This window comes from Physella acuta, unplaced genomic scaffold, assembly GCF_028476545.2.
Source record: "Physella acuta isolate Inbredline_101_S28 unplaced genomic scaffold, ASM2847654v3 ptg000996l, whole genome shotgun sequence".
Lineage (NCBI taxonomy): Eukaryota > Metazoa > Mollusca > Gastropoda > Physidae > Physella > Physella acuta.
Window position 1 is genome coordinate 19,625 of NW_026732513.1, and position 21,758 is coordinate 41,382.

Consider the following 21,758-nt stretch of genomic DNA (forward strand, 5'->3'; position numbering starts at 1 on the left):
CTCAATATATTACAGTTTAAATAGTAGTCTATAGTTTTTTCTTCTTTTTGGTGCATTATTACATAAAAGCTTGTTATTAAAACGTTTTTTATGATTTTTTTTCCAGTACTTTACATGTTTTATTTACACTAGAGTTTCATGACTAAAAACCATTGCGCGCCAGTGAACTTGATGATGCGTGTGGTGTGGTTGGATAGACATGCCTACTAATTCGGTCAAAATTTTAATTAATTCATTAAAAATTAAAAATTATTTAGGCATCCAATTAAGTCAAATTTAATTTCAGATTGCATTGTCTTCATGTCTTGACCCACGTGCCTACTGTGAACCGTATCTGTCAAGTAGAAGTGTCAGAACTTTCGCTTCGGCGTTTCGATCTAGACAGACTGACGACAGACAGAGGTAAGTGAGTTAAATAAAAGCTTGTAAATAATTATCAGTAAATTTAAAAAAAAAAAAAAAGTTTTCTGATTGAACTAAAAAGTAGAAAATAAATGCTATACATCACAATAATGCAAGCGATCACTCTACTATAAGCGATCGCAAACTGCGTGCGCATTATGACAAAAAATGAAAAACGTGGGGCGCCGAAGTAAAAGTAAAATATGTCCCACTTCTCACACGTCCCACTTCTCACTCGTCCCACTTCTCCGTCGTCCCACTTCTCTCCACTTCTAGCATGTCCCACTTCTCCCCTGTCCCACTTCTCCTACGTCCCACTTCTCCGTCGTCCCACTTCTCTCCACTTCTATCACGTCCCACTTCTCCACTCTCCCACTTCTCCCTCGTCCCACTTCTCTCCACTCTCCCACTTCTCCGCTGTCCCATTTCTCCCTCGTCCCACTTCTCCCTTGTCCCACTTCTCTCCACTCTCCCACTTCTCCGCTGTCCCACTTCTCCCTCGTCCCACTTCTCCCTTGTCCCACTTCTCTCCACTCTCCCACTTCTCCGCTGTCCCACTTCTCCGCTGTCCCAGTTCTCCCTTGTCCCACTTCTCTCCACTCTCCCACTTCTCCGCTGTCCCACTTCTCTGCTGTCCCACTTCTCCCTTGTCCCACTTCTCTCCACTCTCCCACTTCTCCGCTGTCCCACTTCTCTGCTGTCCCACTTCTCCCTTGTCCCACTTCTCTCCACTCTCCCACTTCTACCTCGTCCCACTTCTCCCCGTCCCACTTCTCCTTTGTCCCACTTCTCCCCCGTCCCATTCTCTCTCGTCCCTAACCCTCGCCCCACTTCTCGAAACTTTCCCCTATATAACAAATAAAAATAAACACCAAGATGTTTTTTTAATACTTTTTTATCTGCACTGTTATATTATTTTTTTAATATTAGTAGATTCCAATATAAATTATTTGGCTGTTGAAGTATATTTCTAAGATTTATAGTTGCCTCGATAAGCTTTTAAGCATGACGTTTTATGAAAAATGCATTTGATACGATTTTTAAATATTGAGGAGTCCGTTTTCCAATCTTAATGAGATCATTATTATGGAGAACTTAAAGATACGGACTTTTGTCGAAAGCAATATGTTAAGAAGGAAACAAAAATAAAGTCATTTTCGAACATAGATGCACTTTTTTAAAATGGACACCAGTGAGTTGACGAAAATCCTTTCGTAATGTTGTTGACATGGAATAAAAATGCGCTTTTTTAGATTTAGGACCGTAAAAATAATAAAAGATACAATTTTATTAAAAACTTAAGCCTAAAATTAATTCAGAAATTTTATATTTTTAGAATCAATGCTATGCAAGTTGCAGAGCCAGAGAACTTGAAAATAATTTGTTGCGTTTAAGGCTACATTTCTATTTATTTTCATCAAGCCTAAGTTATAACCCGATGTTTTACTTTCGTAAGACAAACATTGATTGGCTGTACAGGAATTCCGTGATCGATTTCTGACAGCCCCACTTTATAGTTTTTTTTTGTTTACAAAACTTTGCAGATCAAGTTTTTAAATAACAATGCAAATTTAAACCCCATGACCTAGTTTTTATTTTTTTAGCTTACAATGTGTACAATAAAATTTATGGCGGCCTATCGAATAGCAGGGTGCCATTGTTTATGTCGCCATTACACGTGAAAACCAAATTGTTTTTGCTTTTTTTTTTTTTTTTTTAGTTACCGAAAATATTAAAAACATCAAATACATCCAATCTTTAGTTAAGTCCGAAAAAAACCAGACAGGCAGGATTTTATAACCATATTAATTGTAACTACGCCGTGCATAATTTTTAAATTAATTTATGGACCTCTCAAATACCTTTGAGACTTTTCTCGCCAGCGTGTGTGACAAGAACGCAAAAAAAAAAAAAGTTACATGTAATGGCGTCATCTTCCAATTTCAGAATATGAAGAAATGAACTATTTTCATTCATTTTTTCTAATAGGTAATTTTAAATGTGTCGGATTTTATCTATTTGGTATTATTTGTTTGCTTTGTCACTAATGTTCTTCAACGGGTAGTAAAGAACACTGCGTTTTAACCAATAACTTTTTTTTTTATAACTTATTTTTTTCCAAACAAGTCTAACATTAAAATGCCTATAATATATAGACAGGGCTATAATATATAGGCCTATAATTCACGTGAAACGGGTACCATGGCTATATGTATATAAACTACATTGTTGTTGTGATTCATTTATATTGCCTAGGAATATAGTTCTGCAAATAAGTTTATATATATATATATATATATATATATATATATATATATATATATATATATATATATATATATATATATATATATATATATTTATATATATATATATAGGTTATATGTGGTAGAGCTTACGACTGCTAAAAAGAAAGTCTCGAGTTCGGAATCCCGGGTTCGAATCTCGAGGGCGTCAGTGAGTCCACTGAGCTTTGAGTACCTGACACACTTTAGGGGAAATAAGGACGACTGCGCCGATTGCTGGCCACATGGTACCCCTGAATGCCAAGGTCATTTAAACAGCAGAACTTTACTTCATCGGCTCTATTTGTCCGATCATATAGACACACACATGTATAAATTTATATATGTTTACACACACACACACACACACACACACATATATATATATATATATATATATATATTTATTTATTTATTTATTTAATTTATATATGTCACTGTGGCTATTTATGCTGTAGTTTCGCCACTGATGCACTGATGCAGCAAGTCAGGTTTGATAGCGGGAACTAGAAAAAGATGGTCATGACCAGTGCGGCAGTGAGAGAAGACAAAATAAAAGCAATGAAAACTGCGAGTAGGATGTGGCTGGGTGGACTGGACTCGTCAGGCTCTGGGCTGTTGCTCATCTTGTCCAAGTTGTATTCGTCAGAGTTTGATCTGCCGACTAGAAAAAGGTAACACATTGTAGCACGGCCAGGGGTAGTCTATCTCAGAGTTTCTTTCACACACCTCTCGGTGGGGGGTGGGTGGGGGGGGGGGGGGGGGAAGAGAGATACTTTACCTAACGGAACAAGTCCATCCCCCTCCCCTCCACCACCTACCCAACCCCGGACGAAATAGACAAAATAGAATTAAAAATAGAATTAAAGATAATATTAAAGATAGAATTAAAGATAGAATTAAAGATAATATTAAAGATAGAATTAAAGATAGAATTTAAGGTAGAATTTAAGATAGAATTAAAGATAGAATTAAAGATATAATTAAAAAATGAATTTAAAAATAGAATTAAAGATAGAATTAAAAAATAATTTAAAATAGAATTAAAAAAAGAATAAAAAATTTATTATAAAACTAGCCGTCCCGGCCAGGCCCTGCTCTGGCCTCTGTGAAAAACCTTTCTGTTAAAGACCATTACCTGTGTGTTTAGTAATCATCATATACCCGGCATTGCCCACCCTAACCACAACCAACCAAAACAACAAAACGCAAACATAACGCTAACACAATTACAAATACAAACGAAAACAAAAACCTAACACAAACCCAACCACAACCACAAACAACAATACAAACACAAAGAAAAAACAAACGAAAAAGCAAACGAAAACAAACATTCATGATGTCCTGGTTGATGTGGCATCATTGATGTCGAGGTTGATGTGACATCATTGATGTCGTGGTTGATATGACGTTATTGATGTCCTGGTTGATGTGACATCGTTGATGTCGTGGTTGATGTGACAGCCTTGATGTCGTGGTTGATGTGACATCATTGATGTCGTGGTTGAAATGACATCATTGATGTCGTGGTTGATATGACATTCTTGATGTCCTGATTGATGTGGCATTATTGATGTCCTGGTTGATATGACATCATTGATGTCCTGGTTGATATGACGCTCTTGATGTCCTAGTTAATGTGACATCATTGATGAACCATAAACGAAAAAGCAAACGAAAACAAACCAAATCCAAACGCAAAACCAACCACAAACACACATACAATGTGATGTGACATAATTGATGTCTTGGTTGATGTGACTTCATTGATGTCGTGGTTGATGTGACAGCCTTGATGTCGTGGTTGATGTGACAGCCTTGATGTCCACGAGTTCATACGTTTGTGGTAAGTTTGTGTTATTCTATCCCCGAACAAACCCTGACAGGAAACTCATTCGTGCAGGATTTATTTATTTAAAAAAAACCGCTATGTGATTGATTATCCTCTCTAATGTAGTTAATTCTATTCAACACTAGCGTACCCGTCCCCGCGCGTTGCCGCGGGAATAGAAGAAAGTCTGACGAAATATATAAGAAGGGTTTCATCCAGCGTTACCAATCCTATATTCTTAGACGCGTGACATTGTTTTTTAAAAGTGAGCTAATTAAATATAAACAATGCCTGCGCTTGGGTCATACATATCGGGACACGGGTTTACCTACACTACCGCAAGACAACATTGAGTGTACGTTAATCACTCACCGAAATACTGAGGTGTAACACACTTCGGTGACCGCCCATGTGTCAGGGACGTAGAGGGGCGCTCTCGGGAACCCCTCGATTACACTACCGCAGAGGCGCCGCGTACGGCCCCTGGCTCCTTAAAACTAACATAGGCACCATAGTGCTCACAGGATAACCCAGAGCGTTACATGGTATCCCGAAACAATGATACAGATTGCGTCATTCGTTAAAGTGACACAAATTGACAGGGTTTTTTCTTTAACACGTAGAAAAACAATTTGACGTGTTAAACATCAGTGTGACTGATGCATTTGCTCGATCTCAATTTCTGATTGGATCATCTAAAAATAGGTGCTAATTGCATTATTCCCAAAGGGATGAAACTGTTAGGATTTTTTTTAATGACAAAAGGAAACAACTCAGTTAAAATCTAATCTTGGGTAATTTATGTGATTACTTAAAAACATGTATTACATGGCCCTCAGCGGCCTATGTGAGCCTTTGGGGCTGAAACTGAAATTTTTGTTCGCAGCCAAACCGCACCCTACCGTGGTGCCAGCACACACGCCTGATTTAATTTAGTGAGCGACTGTAACGCCCCATCTTATCCATTGTCTATCACACTGTTTAGAACGAAAGTAGTTGCCTTAGCGCTCAAGGAAAAGACCAGGTCGCTCAATTGCATCCTGCCGGTGGCCGCCCTTGCGAAATTCAACCCCCCCCCCCCGAAACAATCATCTCGGGAGTATTCATCAACTCCCTAAAGTTTTATGGCACTCTGATAAACGGTGTCGAACCGCATCTGACTTTCAATTTTTTTTATTTATCGTATTTAGAGAAAAATCACACCCTCCTGGGGCGTCGCCCTTGCTAAATTAAAAAAAAATATGTATTTACAGAAACCTCACCTGGAGTGTTCTAATCAACTCCTCAAAGTTTGATGGCGATCGGATAAACGATGTCAAATCGCAATCGACTTTTATTTTTATATACCATACATAGAGAAAAACAAATCGCGCCTTGCCGGGGCGCAACCCCTGCCAATTTGAAATTTTTTTCGCAGAAACCTCCCTAGGAATATTCTCAACAACTTCCTTCCCAAAGTTTCACGGCGATGTGATAAGAGCTGTAGTAATGCATAAAAGACAAACAAACAAAAAAACAAACATACATACATTGCTTTATATATATATATATATATATATATATATATATATATATATATATATATATATATATATATATGTGAGCGGGTGAATGGATTATTTTGTATTATTTTATTTGTTGCGAATCTGGGAGTGCATGGTGGTCCAATGGGGAACAGCCACGGAGTCCCCTTCCGTCCGAAGCGGTCAGTATAAATTGACCGCTCGGAGTGATTTTCTTCCTTTTTTTTGACCCGCGGCGAGATGTAGGTCGGGTCAGGTTTCTGTGAGGGCGCGTGGCGCACCTCACGCGTGGAGGTATTTGTTTTTTTATACTTTATCTTTATGTGATTTGTATGAATGCGACTGACGATGTTTCTCGTTTTCTTTCATTTTCGTCTAAAACGAGATAGTGAGCATCGGCATGTCTGGTATGCACGTGGTGTGTTATTTTGTTATTTTGAATTAAAATGTATTTTTGATGTTTTCTAAACCCTTGGCGTGTGTTTCGGACCACGTGGTTTAGGCCAGTGTGTTTAGGAGTGTTTCCTAAACTGGTGTGAATGCGTGTGTGCATTTACCTGATTGTTTTATGATGTTGTTATTGGCTAGGATTGGCTTAGTCAATAGTCAGTTGGTTAGACAGTAATTAGATTAGTATATTTTAGTTGCCTCGAGTTTTTAGGTTGTTTAAAATTAATGTGTGTGCTGTTTCGTGCAACGTCATGTTGAGTATCACTTGCTTTGTGTCTGCCTTCATTGGGGCCTTAGCGGAGTGTGTTAACTTTAATGTTATCAATATGGATATTGTTTAGGTAGACCAATGGCTTCGGGCTTCCTTGTGTAGGAAAGATTGGTTCTACGATGAATTTGTTTACACGTTATTTTTAAGTTGCTAGTTCTTCTTTAGACAGTGGTTAGTTGTTTTTGAGAATTGCTTTTAGAATTGTATAGTAAGGATTAGTTTTACTCGAGGCTTTTGCTAGATAGTAGTAGTAGGTAGCATTTTGAACTTGTATATATATTTATGTATATATCTGCCATTACCATGCATTTTTCTTATGTTTTCCTTTTCTTTTTCTCTTCCCCCCCCCCCCTTCCAGTGAGGTTGCTTGTGCAACTTGGCTGGGTGTTTTGTTATATATGAATTGTTTTGTTTGGTGTAAAAAGTTTGTTGTGTACGTATTGTGTTCTACGTAATGTATTGTACGTAGTGGTTTTACGTAGTGTTTTGTTTGGTGTGGACTTTTGGATGTCGAGAATGGATGAAGGGAGGTTTCTGTGTGTCAGGGCCTGGACCATCCTAGACATCATAAGTCGGCGCAACACCAGCAAATGGTCAAACGTAATGTTTTGTTTGATGTAAAAAGTTTGTTTCGTTTGGTTCTGTTTTGTGTCAGTTTTATCTATTCTTTTTTTATAACTTTTGGTTCCATATTTTGTTGAATAAATCTATATTAGTCATTCTTGATAAATAAATTTTATTAACTGTAAAAGTTTTTGTTTTATTTTAGTAGCTTATTATTTAGACTAAGGTTAGGGTTTAACCACTGTGGGTTCTACCACGGTTGCACTGACCGGACAGATTAGTTAGTTATGCCTAGAAGGGTAGATTTTAGGTATCCCCCCCCCTAGCAGGGCTTACATATATATATATATATATATATATATATATATATATATATATATATATATATATAGAGAGAGAGAGAGAGAGAGAGAGAGAGAGATAGAGAGAGAGATATTGAGCTGTTTACCACGGCTAATTATTAACAGTATTCTTACCTATCACTTTGGCAGCAAAATATCTATAGCCAGTAAGTAGAATCAAAAGGCAAGTGAAAGCTCCGGCCCATACTGCCATGGTTTTTTCACCAAATGTTTGCATTTCATAAGAAAAGTTGGAGATCTTGTAGGCATAGATGATGGTGGCAGCTGTAAATATCACAAAGACCACTTTTAAGGTATTGTCCACACACACAGACAGACACACATACACTCACACACACACACACTATATATATATATATCAGGGGGCGTAGCGAGGGGGGTGGGCGGGGGTTGCGGACCGCACCGGGTGATACCATTTAGGGGGGTGACACCAAGGTAAAAAATAGCAAAATATATAGAGAAAAACTTGAGGGGGTGGGGTGCAAATCGAAAACTTGAGGGGTGGGTGCAAATCGAAAGTTTGAGGGGGGGGGTGGTGTCGCAAATCAAAAACTTGAAATTTTGTCCCCGGGAAGGGTCGCTACGACTCGGGGGGGGGGGGGTGACACCATTAAGTTCCGCACCGGATGAAACCCGACCTTGCTACGCCACCGATATATATATATATATATATATATATATATATATATATATATATATATATATATATATATATATATATATATATATATATATATACTAGCCGTCCCGGCCAGGCCCTGCACTGACATCTCTGAAAAACAAATCTGTAAAGGACCATAACTTGTGTGTTTAGTAATCAGCATTTACCCGGCATTGCCCACCCTAACCACAACCCACCAAAACACACAAAACACGCAAACATAACACTAACATAAAACAAACACAAACGAAAATGAAAACACAAAAACACAAAAACAAACGCAAAGACAAACCCAACCACAAACACAAAGAAAACACAAACACTAACGCAAACAAATAAGCAAACGAAAACAAATCCAAACGCAACCACAAACCCAACCACAACCAAACAAAACCAAAACACACCAAACAAAAAACAACGCAAACATAACACAAATACAAACACAAACGAAAACACAAAAACAAACACAACCACAAACACAAAGAAAACACAAACGCAACAAAAATAAACCGGGAGTGATTTCCCCTAAACTTTCTCGAATATTCTTATATAAAACAACAGGGGATGGGAACTCGGGCTATAGACATGATTTTTTATCCATTTTAACTACTTAAAGTTTTAAAAATAGAATAAAATCTCGTAGACAAAAGAATTGCACACCAAGTGAACGCTAAATAAAAAAAGTGCATAATAGTGCGCAATATTATTAGTACTTTAAAAATTTACATTAGTGTTTTGAGAAATCGGAAGTAGCGTAAATTACTACTTCCGGTCAATGGAAATTACTCAAAATTTAACAGAAGGTACAGAATTAGATCTTTTACTTACATGTGAAATTTCATTTATCTATCTGAAATAGTACTCAAGTTATAGGCTTTTGAAAACTTCAAAGTAGGAAAAATACCACTTACGGTTATCGGAAATCGCTCAAAAGTTGATCAGGATCTACGATTTTGATAAAATACTTATATATGAAATTTCATCAACCTAGCTCTAACGGTACTCAAGTTATCGTGTTTACACACACACAGACAGACAGACAGACACACAGACATACGGACAAGATTGCAAAATTATGTTTTTCCGTATCAGTGAGATGTAAAACGTCGAGATTTGTAAAAATCTCGATTTTTTTTTTGCACGATTACAAGACTTTCTCTATACTTCGTATATACGAGAAAGTAAAAAGCAAACGAAAACACAAACGCAAAGAAAATAAACCGGGAGTGATCTCCCCTAAACTTTCTCGAATATTCTTATATAAAACAACGGGATGGGAACTTGGGATATAGTTATGATTTTTAATCCATTTTAAATACATAAACTTTTTAAAATAAAATAGAATCTCATAGAAAAAAGTATTGCACACCAAGCGAACGCCGAATAAAGATGTTCATAATGGTGCGCAATATTATTAGTACTTTATAAATTTAGATGCGTTTCTGAGATATCGGCAATAGCGTAAATTAGTACTTCCCGTTAACGTAAATTACTCAACATTTAACAGAAGTTAGAAAATTAGATCGTTTACTTACATGTGAAATTTTATCTATCTGAAATAGTACTCAAGTTATACGCTTTTGAAAAATTCAAAGTAGAAAAAGTACCACTTCCGGTTATCGGAAATCGCTCAAAAGTTGATACGGATCTACGATTTCGATAAAATACTTATATATGAAATTTCATCAACCTAGCTGTAACGGTACTCAAGTAATCGTGTTTACACACACACACACAGACACACACACACACACAGACACACAGACATACGGACAAGATTGCGAAATATGTTTTTCCGTATCAGTGAGGTGTAAAACGTCGAGATTTGCAAAAATCTCGATTTTTTTTTTTGCACGATTACAATACTTTCTCTATATTTCGTATATACGAGAAAGTAAAAAAAGAACCCAATAAAAACATTTCTATATCCGGATAGCACGAAAGTGCCATCCCCTTTACTGTAATATAAGAATATACGAGAAAGTTCAGGGGATTTATATATTTATATATAATATATATATTAATTTATATATATATATATATATATTTATATATATATTTATATATTTCATATATAAATATTTTATCAAAATCGTAGATCCGTATCAACTTTTGAGCGATTTCCGATAACCGGAAGTGGTACTTTTCCTACTTTGAAATTTTCAAAAGCCTATAACTTGAGTACTATTTCAGATAGATAAACGAAATTTCACATGTAAGTAAAAGATCTAATTCTCTACCTTCTGTTAAATTTTTAGTAATTTCCGTTGAACGGAAGTAGTAATTTACGCTACTTCCGATTTCTCAAAAAAACTAATGTAAATTTTTAAAGTACTAATAATATTGCGCACTACTATGCACTTTTTTTTATTTAGCGTTCACTTGGTGTGTCTACGAAATTTTATTCTATTTTTAAAACTTTAAGTATTTAAAATGGATCAAAAATCATGTCTATAGCCCGAGTTCCCATCCCCTGTTATTTTATATAAAAACTAGTCGTCCCGGCCAGGCCATGCTCTGGCTTCTGTGAAAAAACCTTTCTGTTAAAGACCATTACCTGTGTGTTTAGTAATCATCATAAACCCGGCATTGCCCACCCAAACCACAACCAACCAAAACAACAAAACGCAAACATAACGCTAACACAATTACAAAACAAACGAAAACAAAAACCTAACAACAAACCCAACCACAACCACAAACACCAATGCAAACACAAAGAAAAAACAAACAAAAAAAGCAAACGAAAACAAAAACTTAACAACAAACCCAACCACAAACAACAATCCCAACAAAAAATAAACCGGGAGTGATCTCCCCTAAACTTTCTCGAATATTCTTATATAAAATAACAGGGAATGGGAACTCGGGCTATAGACATGATTTTTAATCCATTTTAAATACTTAAAGTTTTAAAAATAGAATAAAATCTCGTAGACAAATTAATTGCACACCAAGTGAACGCGAAATAAAAAAGCGCATAATAGTGCGCAATATTATTATTACTTTTAAAATTTACATTAGTTTTTTGAGAAATCGGAAGTAGCGTAAAGTACTACTTCCAGTCAACGGAAATGACTCAAAATTTAATAGAAGGTAGAGAATTAGATCTTTTACTTACGTATGAAATTTCATTTATGTATCTGAAATAGTACTCAAGTTATAGGCTTTTGAAAAATTCAAAGTAGGAAAAATACCACTTCCGGTTATCGGAAATCGCTCAAAAGTTGATACGGATCTACGATTTTGATAAAATACTTATATATGAAATTTCATCAACCTAGCTGTAACGGTACTCAAGTTATCGTGTTTGCACACGGACACACACACACACAGACACACAGACATACGGACAAGATTGCAAAATTATGTTTTTCCGTATCAGTGAGATGCAAAACGTCGAGATTTGCAAAAATCTCGATTTTTTTTTTTTGCACGATTACAAGACTTTCTCTATACTTCGTATATACGAGAAAGTAAAAAAACAACGAAAAAGCAAACGAAAACAAACCAAATCCAAACGCAAAACCAACCAAAAACACAAATACAAACCCAAACAAAAAAACACAAACAAAAACGAAAAAAGAAAGAACAAAAACGAACCAAATCAAAACGCAACCAATAACGCAAACCCACCTAAACACAAAGAAAACACTAACGCGAACATAAACGCCCGGGGCGGAATCACCTGTTTTAGCTTAATGAACGACTATAGTACCCCAACTTATTCATAGTCTTTTGCACTCACTTAAACGAACGCGCCTGTTTCAATTTAATGAACAATTTTAATACTCCAAGCTTATCCGTAAAATACCTACAACATTTGCACTTGATCAATCCCCGCTAATTATGTAATTATTTTTTTTCCAACACCAAAACAAAGTAATTAAAAAGTAAATTCTTTTCCACAAATGCAATGGTTTTATAAAGGGAAGTAATTGTGTTTTCCTAATTTATCAAAGGGAAGTAAGTGCTATAGGACTAAATAAAGACATAATTAGAATTTTTGTAAAAGATGATATTTTTTTTAAAACTTGTGTTTAATGAACATGCCGACAATTATTACTATAATTTGAAAAATGAAAATTATTTCCCAACACTTTCAATAGTAATTTTTTAACTCATAAATTTAGACAAATGCGCACAATAATTGTCTAACACTTAAATCCATCCAAGACCAACGACAAACATATGCGTTACATACAGAACTGAGCTTTATATATTAGATATTCGAGAAAGTTTAGGGGAGATCACTCCCGGTTTATTTATACTTAAATTTTACATTGTAGTATACAGAGTAGAGAGGAAGTAGTGTAATCGTGCACAAAAATCACATGAAATTTTGACAGTTTTCACCGCTTTACACCTCAGTACTTCATCATATACGGAGTATAGAGGACTTACTTTGTTGGGCAAAAAAATCTAAATCCAGATTTATCAAAATCTCGGCATCTCGGCGCTTTACGCGTCATCGAGTCGGAAAAAACTTTGCGATTCTGTCCTTGTGTCACTCTGTGAACACGATAACCTGAGTACATTTAAAGCTAGGTTGACGAAATTTCATATAGATCATTTGGAAGTATATCAAATGTGTAGTTCTGTATATACTTTTCAGCGATTTCCAGTAACCGGACGTGGAATTTATTCTACTTTCGGTTTTTCAAAAGCCTATAACTTGAGTACTGTTTCTGTTGCAACCTAGCTGTAACAGTACTCAAGTTATCGTGTTTAGACACACACACACACACACACACACACACAAGACACGCAGACACACCGTGTCATATTGTATTGTCTTCAAGTCTTGACCAGCCTGCTAACTTTGAAACGAATCGGTCAATTGGAAGTAACCGAAATTTCGTTCTCCCTTTTCGATCGTTGACGACAGATAGACAGACAGAGGAAGCAAGTTAAAAATCGCTTGTAAAAAAAGTTGCATAAAAAAGTTTAAATAACAATCTTTTATGTAAAAGTGCACACACAAAAAAGAGACAATTTATTTTCTTTAAAAATATAATAATACACTACTATTTAAATAACTATCAAGAAAAGAATGCGTCACTCTTTTATCTCTTTTTACTTTCTCGTATATACGAAGTATAGAGAAAGTCTTGTAATCGTGCAAAAAAAAAATCGAGATTTTTACAAATCTCGACGTTTTACATCTCACTGATACGGAAAAACATAATTTTGCAATCTTTTCCGTATGTCTGTGTGTGTGTGTGTGTGTGTCTGTGTGTCTGTGTGCAAACACGATAACTTGAGTACCGTTACAGCTAGGTTGATGAAATTTCATATATAGGTATTTTATCAAAATCGTAGATCCTGATCAACTTTTGAGCGATTTCCGATAACCGGAAGTAGTACTTTTTCTACTTTGAATATTTCAAAAGCGTATAACTTGAGTACTATTTCAGATAGATAAATGAAACTTCACATATAAGTAAAAGATCTAATTCTCTACCTTCTGTTAAATTTTGAGTAATTTCCGTTGACCGGAAGTACTAATTTACGCAATTTTCGATTTCTCAAAAAACGCATGTAAATTTATAAAGTACTAATAATATTGCGCACTATTATGCACATTTTGTTTTGGCGTTCGCTTGGTGCGCAATTCATTTTTCTACTAGATTTTATTCTATTTTTAAAAGTTTAAGTAAACAAAAATCATGTCTATATTCCGAGTTGCCATCCCACGTAGTGTTATATTTGAATATTCGAGAAAGTTTAGGGGAGATCACTCCCGGTTTATTTACCTTTGCTAATATTAAAGAGGAGACCCACGCTTTTCTTTATAGTAATTTGAATAGTAGTGTATTATATATTTAAACAAAATTATTTATTTTCTAATTTTTAGTGCTTTAAAAATAATGTAGGCCAAGATATTATTAATGTGATTCACCTTCCCGAAAAGAAAGTATTGATGTTTAAACGTACCAGAAATAACTAAAGCTGTAAATCCTAGAAAACGGTGGAAAAAGTTAAAAAATGGTCTCAGCTTCTGGTGGGGACCTGGACGCAGGAGTCCAGCGAGAACTTGAGCACACACAAGGGCGACAACTGTAAACCCTAGACACATGTGGTTGTAGGCCGATTCATTCTGTAAAATAAAGCCATGGTTTGTATATATATATATATGTATATGTATATATATATATATATATATATATATATATATATATATATATATATATATATATATATATATATACGAGATAAATGGCCCGTTGAGTGAGAAATACGACTCGCGCTAGGTTGATAGTGTTGTCTTTTTACCTAAACCGAAACCAAAATCCCTTCTCCCCACCTGAAGCACGTCTACCAACCCCTATAACAAAATCCCTTCTCCCCACCTGAAGCACGTCTACCAACCCCTATAACGAAATAGAATTTATATAGAAAATATACTTTGACGAGTTTCCGCCCCCTCCCCAGAAAATGTACACTGACCTCTAGCACTGACCTCTAGCTCTGACCTTTAACACTGACCTCTAGCCCTGATCTTTACACTGAAAACTATTCTAAACTGACCTGAGTGATTTGGCCATCTAGCTTGACCAAGACAGTAACCAGCCCAGCTACCGTTAGTGCAAATGTCATGAATGCAGATATCCTGTGTAACTGTCATTGAGAGAGAGGAAGTGAGAGGGGGGGGGGGAATGACATGAAGATAAATATTATGTGTAGCACATACTGTAAGAGACACCATACTGTAAGAGACAACATACTCTAAGAGACAACATACTGTAATAGACACCGTACTGTAAGAGACAACATACTGTAAGAGACAACATACTGTAAGAGACAACATACTGTAAGAGACAACATACTGTAAGAGACACCATACTGTAAGAGACAACATACTGTAAGAGACAACATACTGTAATAGACACCGTACTGTAAGAGACAACATACTGTAAGAGACACCATACTGTAAGAGACAACTTACTGTATGATGAAGTACTGAGGTGTTAAACGATGAAAACTGTCAAAATTTCATGTGATTTTTGTGCACGATTACAGTACTTCCTCTATACTCTGTATACAAGAAAGTAATAAACCGGGAGTGATCTCCCCTAAACTTTCTCGAATAATCTTATATAACACTACGGGGGATGGCAACTCGGGACATAGACAATTTTTAAAATCCATTTTTAATTACTTAAACTTTTAAAAATAGAATAGAATCTTGTAGTAAAAAGAATTGCACACCAAGTGAACGCCAAAGAAAATGTGTATAACAGTGCGAAATATTATTAGTACTTTATCAATTCACATGCGTTTTTTAAGAAATCGGAAATGGTCTAAATTACTACTTCCGGTCAACGGAAATTACTCAAAATTTGACAGAAGGCAGACTATTAGATCATTTACTTATATGTGAAATTTCCTTATCTATCTGAAATGGTACTCAAGTTATAGGCTTTTAAAAAATTCAAAGTAGAAAAAGTTCCACTTCCGGTTATCGGAAGTCGCTCAAAAGTTGATACGGATCTACAAATTTGATATAATACTTATATATGAAATTTCATTAACCTAGCTATAACGGTACTCAAGTTATCGTGTTTAAAGACACACACACACATACACACACAGACACACGGACATAATTGCAAAACTATCATTTTCGACACATTTTTTTTTTTGCACGATTACTATACTTTCTCTATACTTTGAATATACGAGAAATAAAAAATGCATAAAATGTTTTAATAACAAGCTTTCATTTTAAGTTATTAAAATAGTAGAGTATTATAATATATTCAAAGAAAATCATTTATTTTCTCCCTTTTAGTGCATTATTACTTAAAGATACAACCTCCATGTTTTTTTTTCCTGTAATAAATGGGAACTATTTTCAAAACAATTAATTTAACTCAAAATGTTTTTTATCTCTGCCTTGCTAATAAGATTTCGAATTTGAATAGGGAGAGACCAAGACTTACAAGCCTTATTACAGCAACACTGTTGCCTATGGTGTCTTTGAAAAGTTGAACCAGCTTTTTCTATGGAGAATACGAACACCGCCCTTACTCTTAGGCTTAGGGTTAGACGGTGTAATATCAAAATTAAGTTATGTAGAGTTTAGAACTGTTCAGATATTTGAGACAAGTTTGGTTTAGATTAGAGTCACGTCAAATTGACTTACATGAAACCAAATTTTTATTCCACAAAATTTCTTATCCTGGAAGCCATCTTTATAAAATCTGGCAATAACAATTGCCAGACCCGCGAAGCCCATCCATGCCGTCGCCATCAGCGAGGCTGTTTCAAAACAAAGACATGTGATGTTTAGGACCATACATTTTAGAATATCATTGTTTAACTAAGACATTTTAGGAACCTTGGACTTTTTCCATCTAAACAAAAGTATGTGTGTGTGTGGGGGGGGGGGAGCTGCATCAAGCAATTTTTTTTTTACCATGGGCCCTGATGAGGTTTGGCATGACACTTCCCCTGTATATGGTGACGTCATAGAAATTTATTTCAGTCTCCGAGATCACAGGCATTTCAGTGTGGTAACCCAGAACATCAGTCACTGAAAGAGAAATTTATTTTAAAATAACAGCAGTCAGCCTTTTCTCCTATCATTTAGCAGAGGCGTAACTAGGATTGGGTTGCGATAGCCCCCACATCTTACTAGGGTGTCGATAAATTGGAAGAAAAGCTTTTAAAGTACTTGGTAACCTAATTCACGCATTTGAAAGAAATAGGTAATACCATGTACGCATTTGAAAGTACTTGGTACGCTTATGTACACATTTGAAAGTACTTGGTACGCTCATGTACACATTTGAAAGTACTTGGTACGCTCATGTACACATTTGAAAGTACTTGGTACGCTCATGTACACATTTGAAAGTACTTTAAACTTATATTTACTCATATGCTTAAACTTATATTTAGTCATATACTTGCACTGATATTAGTCATATGCCTGAACAAACAAAATATTGTTTTCGTACATTTCATAAATCATAAATGATATTCTAGTTTTTTAAACATTGTAATTTGTCTCACTGAACTCATTATCCAATACTCGCATTTTATACCCGTATGCTGCCTGGTTATGAGAATATGCAACATAAAACCAAGTAGCCCCTAACCCTAACCCAACAGCCATTCAACTTACAGGTGTTAAAAGTTGCCATTCAACTTACAGGTGTAAAAAGTAGCCATTTAACTTACAGTTGTAAAAAGTAGCCATTCAACTCACAGGTGTAAAATGTAGCCATTCAACTTACAGGTGTAAAAAGTAGCCATTCAACTTACAGGTGTAAAAAGTAGCCATTCAACTTACAGGTGTATACTTTTCCCCATGCAATAAACAAATAATGTTTGTTGTTAAGGTTAAAGGTCAACTTTTTGGTTGCACCGTCCTCTGACTCATCAACGGCCACATCCATTGCCATGGTCACAGGACGAGAGAAGCGACAACAAATTCTGCCATTGATTTTTGCTGCTTCAAGAAGTGTAAGATTATTCTGGAACAAAATGTTTTATTATTCAGTAAAATATAACGTGAGTGATCTCCCCTATAATTCTTTATAACAATAAGGGTTGGGATAGGACAGTGCAATCACTCTATCCTAATATTTAAAAGCCCTTGTGCGCACTTCTTTCTCTCTGTCCGCAAAATATTTTCGCAGGATATCACATCAGAATCTTCAGCGATATACGGAGAACTTGTTACGGACTTTTGTTGAAAATAATATGGTAGATGTTTTAAATGTATAAACAAAATTTTATTTAAAAATGAAAAATAAAGGCATATTCGAAAGTAGAAAAACAGTTTTAATTATGCAACACGAAAGGTGTTTATAGTTGGAACAAGAACGCCGTGTTATAGTTGGAACAAGAACGCCGAAATCGATGACGTCACATGTTATATGTTTGAAGTACGAAAAGTACACGAAACCAATGGCGTCATCTTCCAATTTTAGAAAACGAAGAAATTAACTATTTCATTAAAATTTGATTTAGATCTATAGATTTACTTATCGAGACGTAATTTATGAAATGTATACAATTTCCTCGGCCAAAGCTAATACAAACTACTTTAAAAAACAACATAAATAGCATTGAAAAGCCGGGTTTTAACGGAATCATTTGTCTTTTAGTCAATGTGTGCATTTAATATTGTGTTGTGTCGACTAATTATATATATAATTTGGTTTTATTTTTTCAAATAGGTATTAGTAGCCAGAGGCTTAGCGACCTAAAACGGCGCCCGGGTTGGACTATCAATTTTGAACCCCCACCCCATTTCTATATATAGTTATTCCTGTCTGTGAAAAAGCACCCCCCCCCCAGTTAAAAAGGTTTGTGGCGCTTCTTACCAGTTACAATCCTGAAACATTTTCTATTTCGGTGCCATAAAGTTGCTAAATCAGTGTGTAAAGCCTTGTAGTCGTTTATTTTTGTAGCTTTGACAGTGTATAATTCGATACTTAAAATGAGCTTTCAAATAATTTCTTTAGCTACGCCTCTGTTAGTAGCCTATGCTATTTTTAATGTGTCGGACTTTTAGCTATTTAGTTATTTCTTTGATTTGTCACTAATATCGTTAAACCTGTAGTAAAGCAAATTGCGTTTTGACCAATAACTATTTTATAAAATATTCTTCTAAAAAATGTATAACATTAAAAATATATAGACCTATAATTCACGTGTAACGGGTACCGACGGCTAGTAGAAATATAGAAGCTTGTGACAAGCCTCTCATTTCTACAAGCTTTTATTTAACTTCCTTTCTACTGCATATACACTTTTGCATGTGTGTGCATTGCTTCGTCCGAAATGGGTGAATGGTGACAATCCAAAATTTCGACCACTTCTAAACGACCAATTTCTTTCAAATTAGGCACGTGGGTCGAAATTCGATAAAAATGCAATGTGACATCAAATTTGACTTAATTTGATGCTTAATAAGCATGAAAATTCTATGTAATCATACTAAATTTAAACAAAAAAAATATTTTTAAAAATTTGACAAGAGATCAAATTATAGTAAAATTTTAAAAACTTAAAGCTGTTTGAGAACAATCGATTACTCTCATTTTCACATTTTTGTTGAAAAGCCGTTCATTATTTTATTAATTCAAATATTTTTTTTTAAAATCGCCCTTTACTTATATTTGAAGTCAACCGGAATGGCCAGGGAGAGTAAAACAATAAAAGTTACAGCAATTTTTTTTCCATGATAAATTACACAATGGTGGTCTATGATGTATAGTCTAGTATTGTTTTTATATTTAGAAATATAACATCCCCTATCACCACAACACCAAGACTCTAATAATACAAATTAAAAATAAAAGTGTTAGCTAAATTACTATTATATTACTTGTTATTATTTGTTTGACTTTTTCTATCCTTAATAAAACCGGAAGTCATTTGTCCTCATTAAACAAATGTTATAAAATATTCAATTTTTCGTTGAAAAATATGCTTTCTGGCAACAAACATTTGGCATCATTTGGAAACAACTTTTCAATCATTAATTTTCAAATAATTAATTTAAATATCCTATATTTTCCGAGCTATCATACGCACATTGTTTAAGTTCATTAGGTGCTTAATTGCTTTTAGTCATTCAATTCTATTACGTTAAAATTTTAAAGTATTGAAGAAATGCATAAAAAAACGTTTTAATAACAATCTTGTATGTAATAATGCGCTAAAAAGGAGAAAATAAATTATTTTATTTAAGTAATGCATTACTATTATAATTACTATAAAGAAAAGCATGAGTCTCTTAGTCCAAAATATTAGCACCCCCGAAGAAAGTCTACCGCCCCCCCCCCCCCCCCCCAAACGAAATAGAATTTATGGAAACATACACTTTCACCACTGTCTACCACCCCCCCGCCCCCGGAAAATGTTGTCCGATCCCCCGAAAATATCAAGTGCCCCCCCCCCCCACCCCCCCCCCCACACCCCCCCCCCCCCCCGGGGAAAAAAAGTCTGGAAGAAACACTGAATAATGTAATAATGTTACCTTCCATATTGTGGAAAGTTACTAACTAGTCTGTCAACAAGGACAAGGTCAAGGCCAAACCTGAACTGAGTTCTTATGTAACTGCTATATAAACAAGTTGGTGTTACGCAGCTCGTGTGACTAAAATAGAATAGTTTGACTAAAAATAGAACTTTACTCCTAATCAAAACTCAATAACATTAACAAGGCCAGCGACTGAAGGTCGGGGTTAGGGTTAGGGCTCAACAATAGAAGAGACAGCAGGACAAGATTTGAAACGTCAAGGGAACTTGTAATTCGTGTGGACTTGTGACGTTGGAGGTCTGTTGGTGGATTGTATATTATTCTTATATGGAACATTGATGTTATCCTTTTGTGGAATATGCCTTTTATTTCGATTAATAAAGTGATTTAATTTGAACCTGTAATTCAGAGTGTACTTTTTCACTTGATATGTGTGCCCGTCTAGCGTCTCAAAGCAAGTACTAGTGATTACACTATGTTACATATATATATATATATATATATATATATATATATATATATATATATATATATATATATATATGTATAATTTGTTCAAAATAAAGCGCCTGTTTATGTTTTCTATGCTTTTCCATACACCGAGATCTGGAGACGTCACAGCTGGTGATTACTTTCTCGTATACATAGTATAGAGAAAGTATTGTAATCGTGCAAAAAAAAGTTCCACTTCCGGTTATCGGAAATTGCTGAAAAGTGTATACGAATCTACAAATTTGATATAATACTTATATATGAAATTTCATCAACCTAGCTGTAACGGTACTCAAGTTATCGTGTTTACAGACACACCAACACACACACACACACATACACAGACAAACGGACAAGATTGCAATACTATGTTTTTCCGACTCAGGGAGCTGTAAAACGTCGAGATTTGCAAAAAATCTCGATTTTTTTTTTCACGATTACAAGACTTTCTATATATTTCGTATATACGAGAAAGTAAAAATGGATAGAATAATAATAAATAATATACAATAAATAGCAGGCTATATTTAAAATATCCGTGGTTTACCTACCATATATCACTTTATCAATTCACGCATTTTTTTCCAGTACTTTAAATTTTAAAAATTTACAATGGAGTTTCATAACTAAAACCATTGCGCACCCAATGAACGTGATGACGCGTCTATAATAGTGCGGAATAGTTTATTAAAAATTAGAAGTAGTAAACAGTACAATCAGTGAATAGAATAAATAAAAGATTGCCTTTTATCAATCCATGCTAATTATAATTTTCTAACAATAATTTCCTCTTCCACATCCGCAAAATTTGCATTCACATTTTGCTAATTATATTATTGCAACACTAATTCCTTCTAGGTCGCCCGTAGATTTGCATTCACATTTTTTTAATTAGCCTGAGTTAAATTTA

The 21,758-nt window shown here is 35.0% G+C and overlaps 1 protein-coding gene across 1 annotated transcript in view; it reads right to left on the reverse strand.

Annotated features, from left to right (window-relative positions):
- Positions 1-3,165: 3,165 nt before the first annotated feature.
- Positions 3,166-21,758, reverse strand: part of LOC131954411 (putative ferric-chelate reductase 1 homolog) — a gene marked incomplete at its 5' end in the record, with an annotated part of 32,354 nt that continues 13,761 nt past the window's right edge. The window contains 7 exon segments of the mRNA XM_059318068.1: positions 3,166-3,351; positions 7,806-7,955; positions 14,290-14,452; positions 14,884-14,973; positions 16,502-16,617; positions 16,775-16,891; positions 17,654-17,837. Coding sequence (XP_059174051.1) covers positions 3,194-3,351; positions 7,806-7,955; positions 14,290-14,452; positions 14,884-14,973; positions 16,502-16,617; positions 16,775-16,891; positions 17,654-17,837 — 978 coding nt within the window.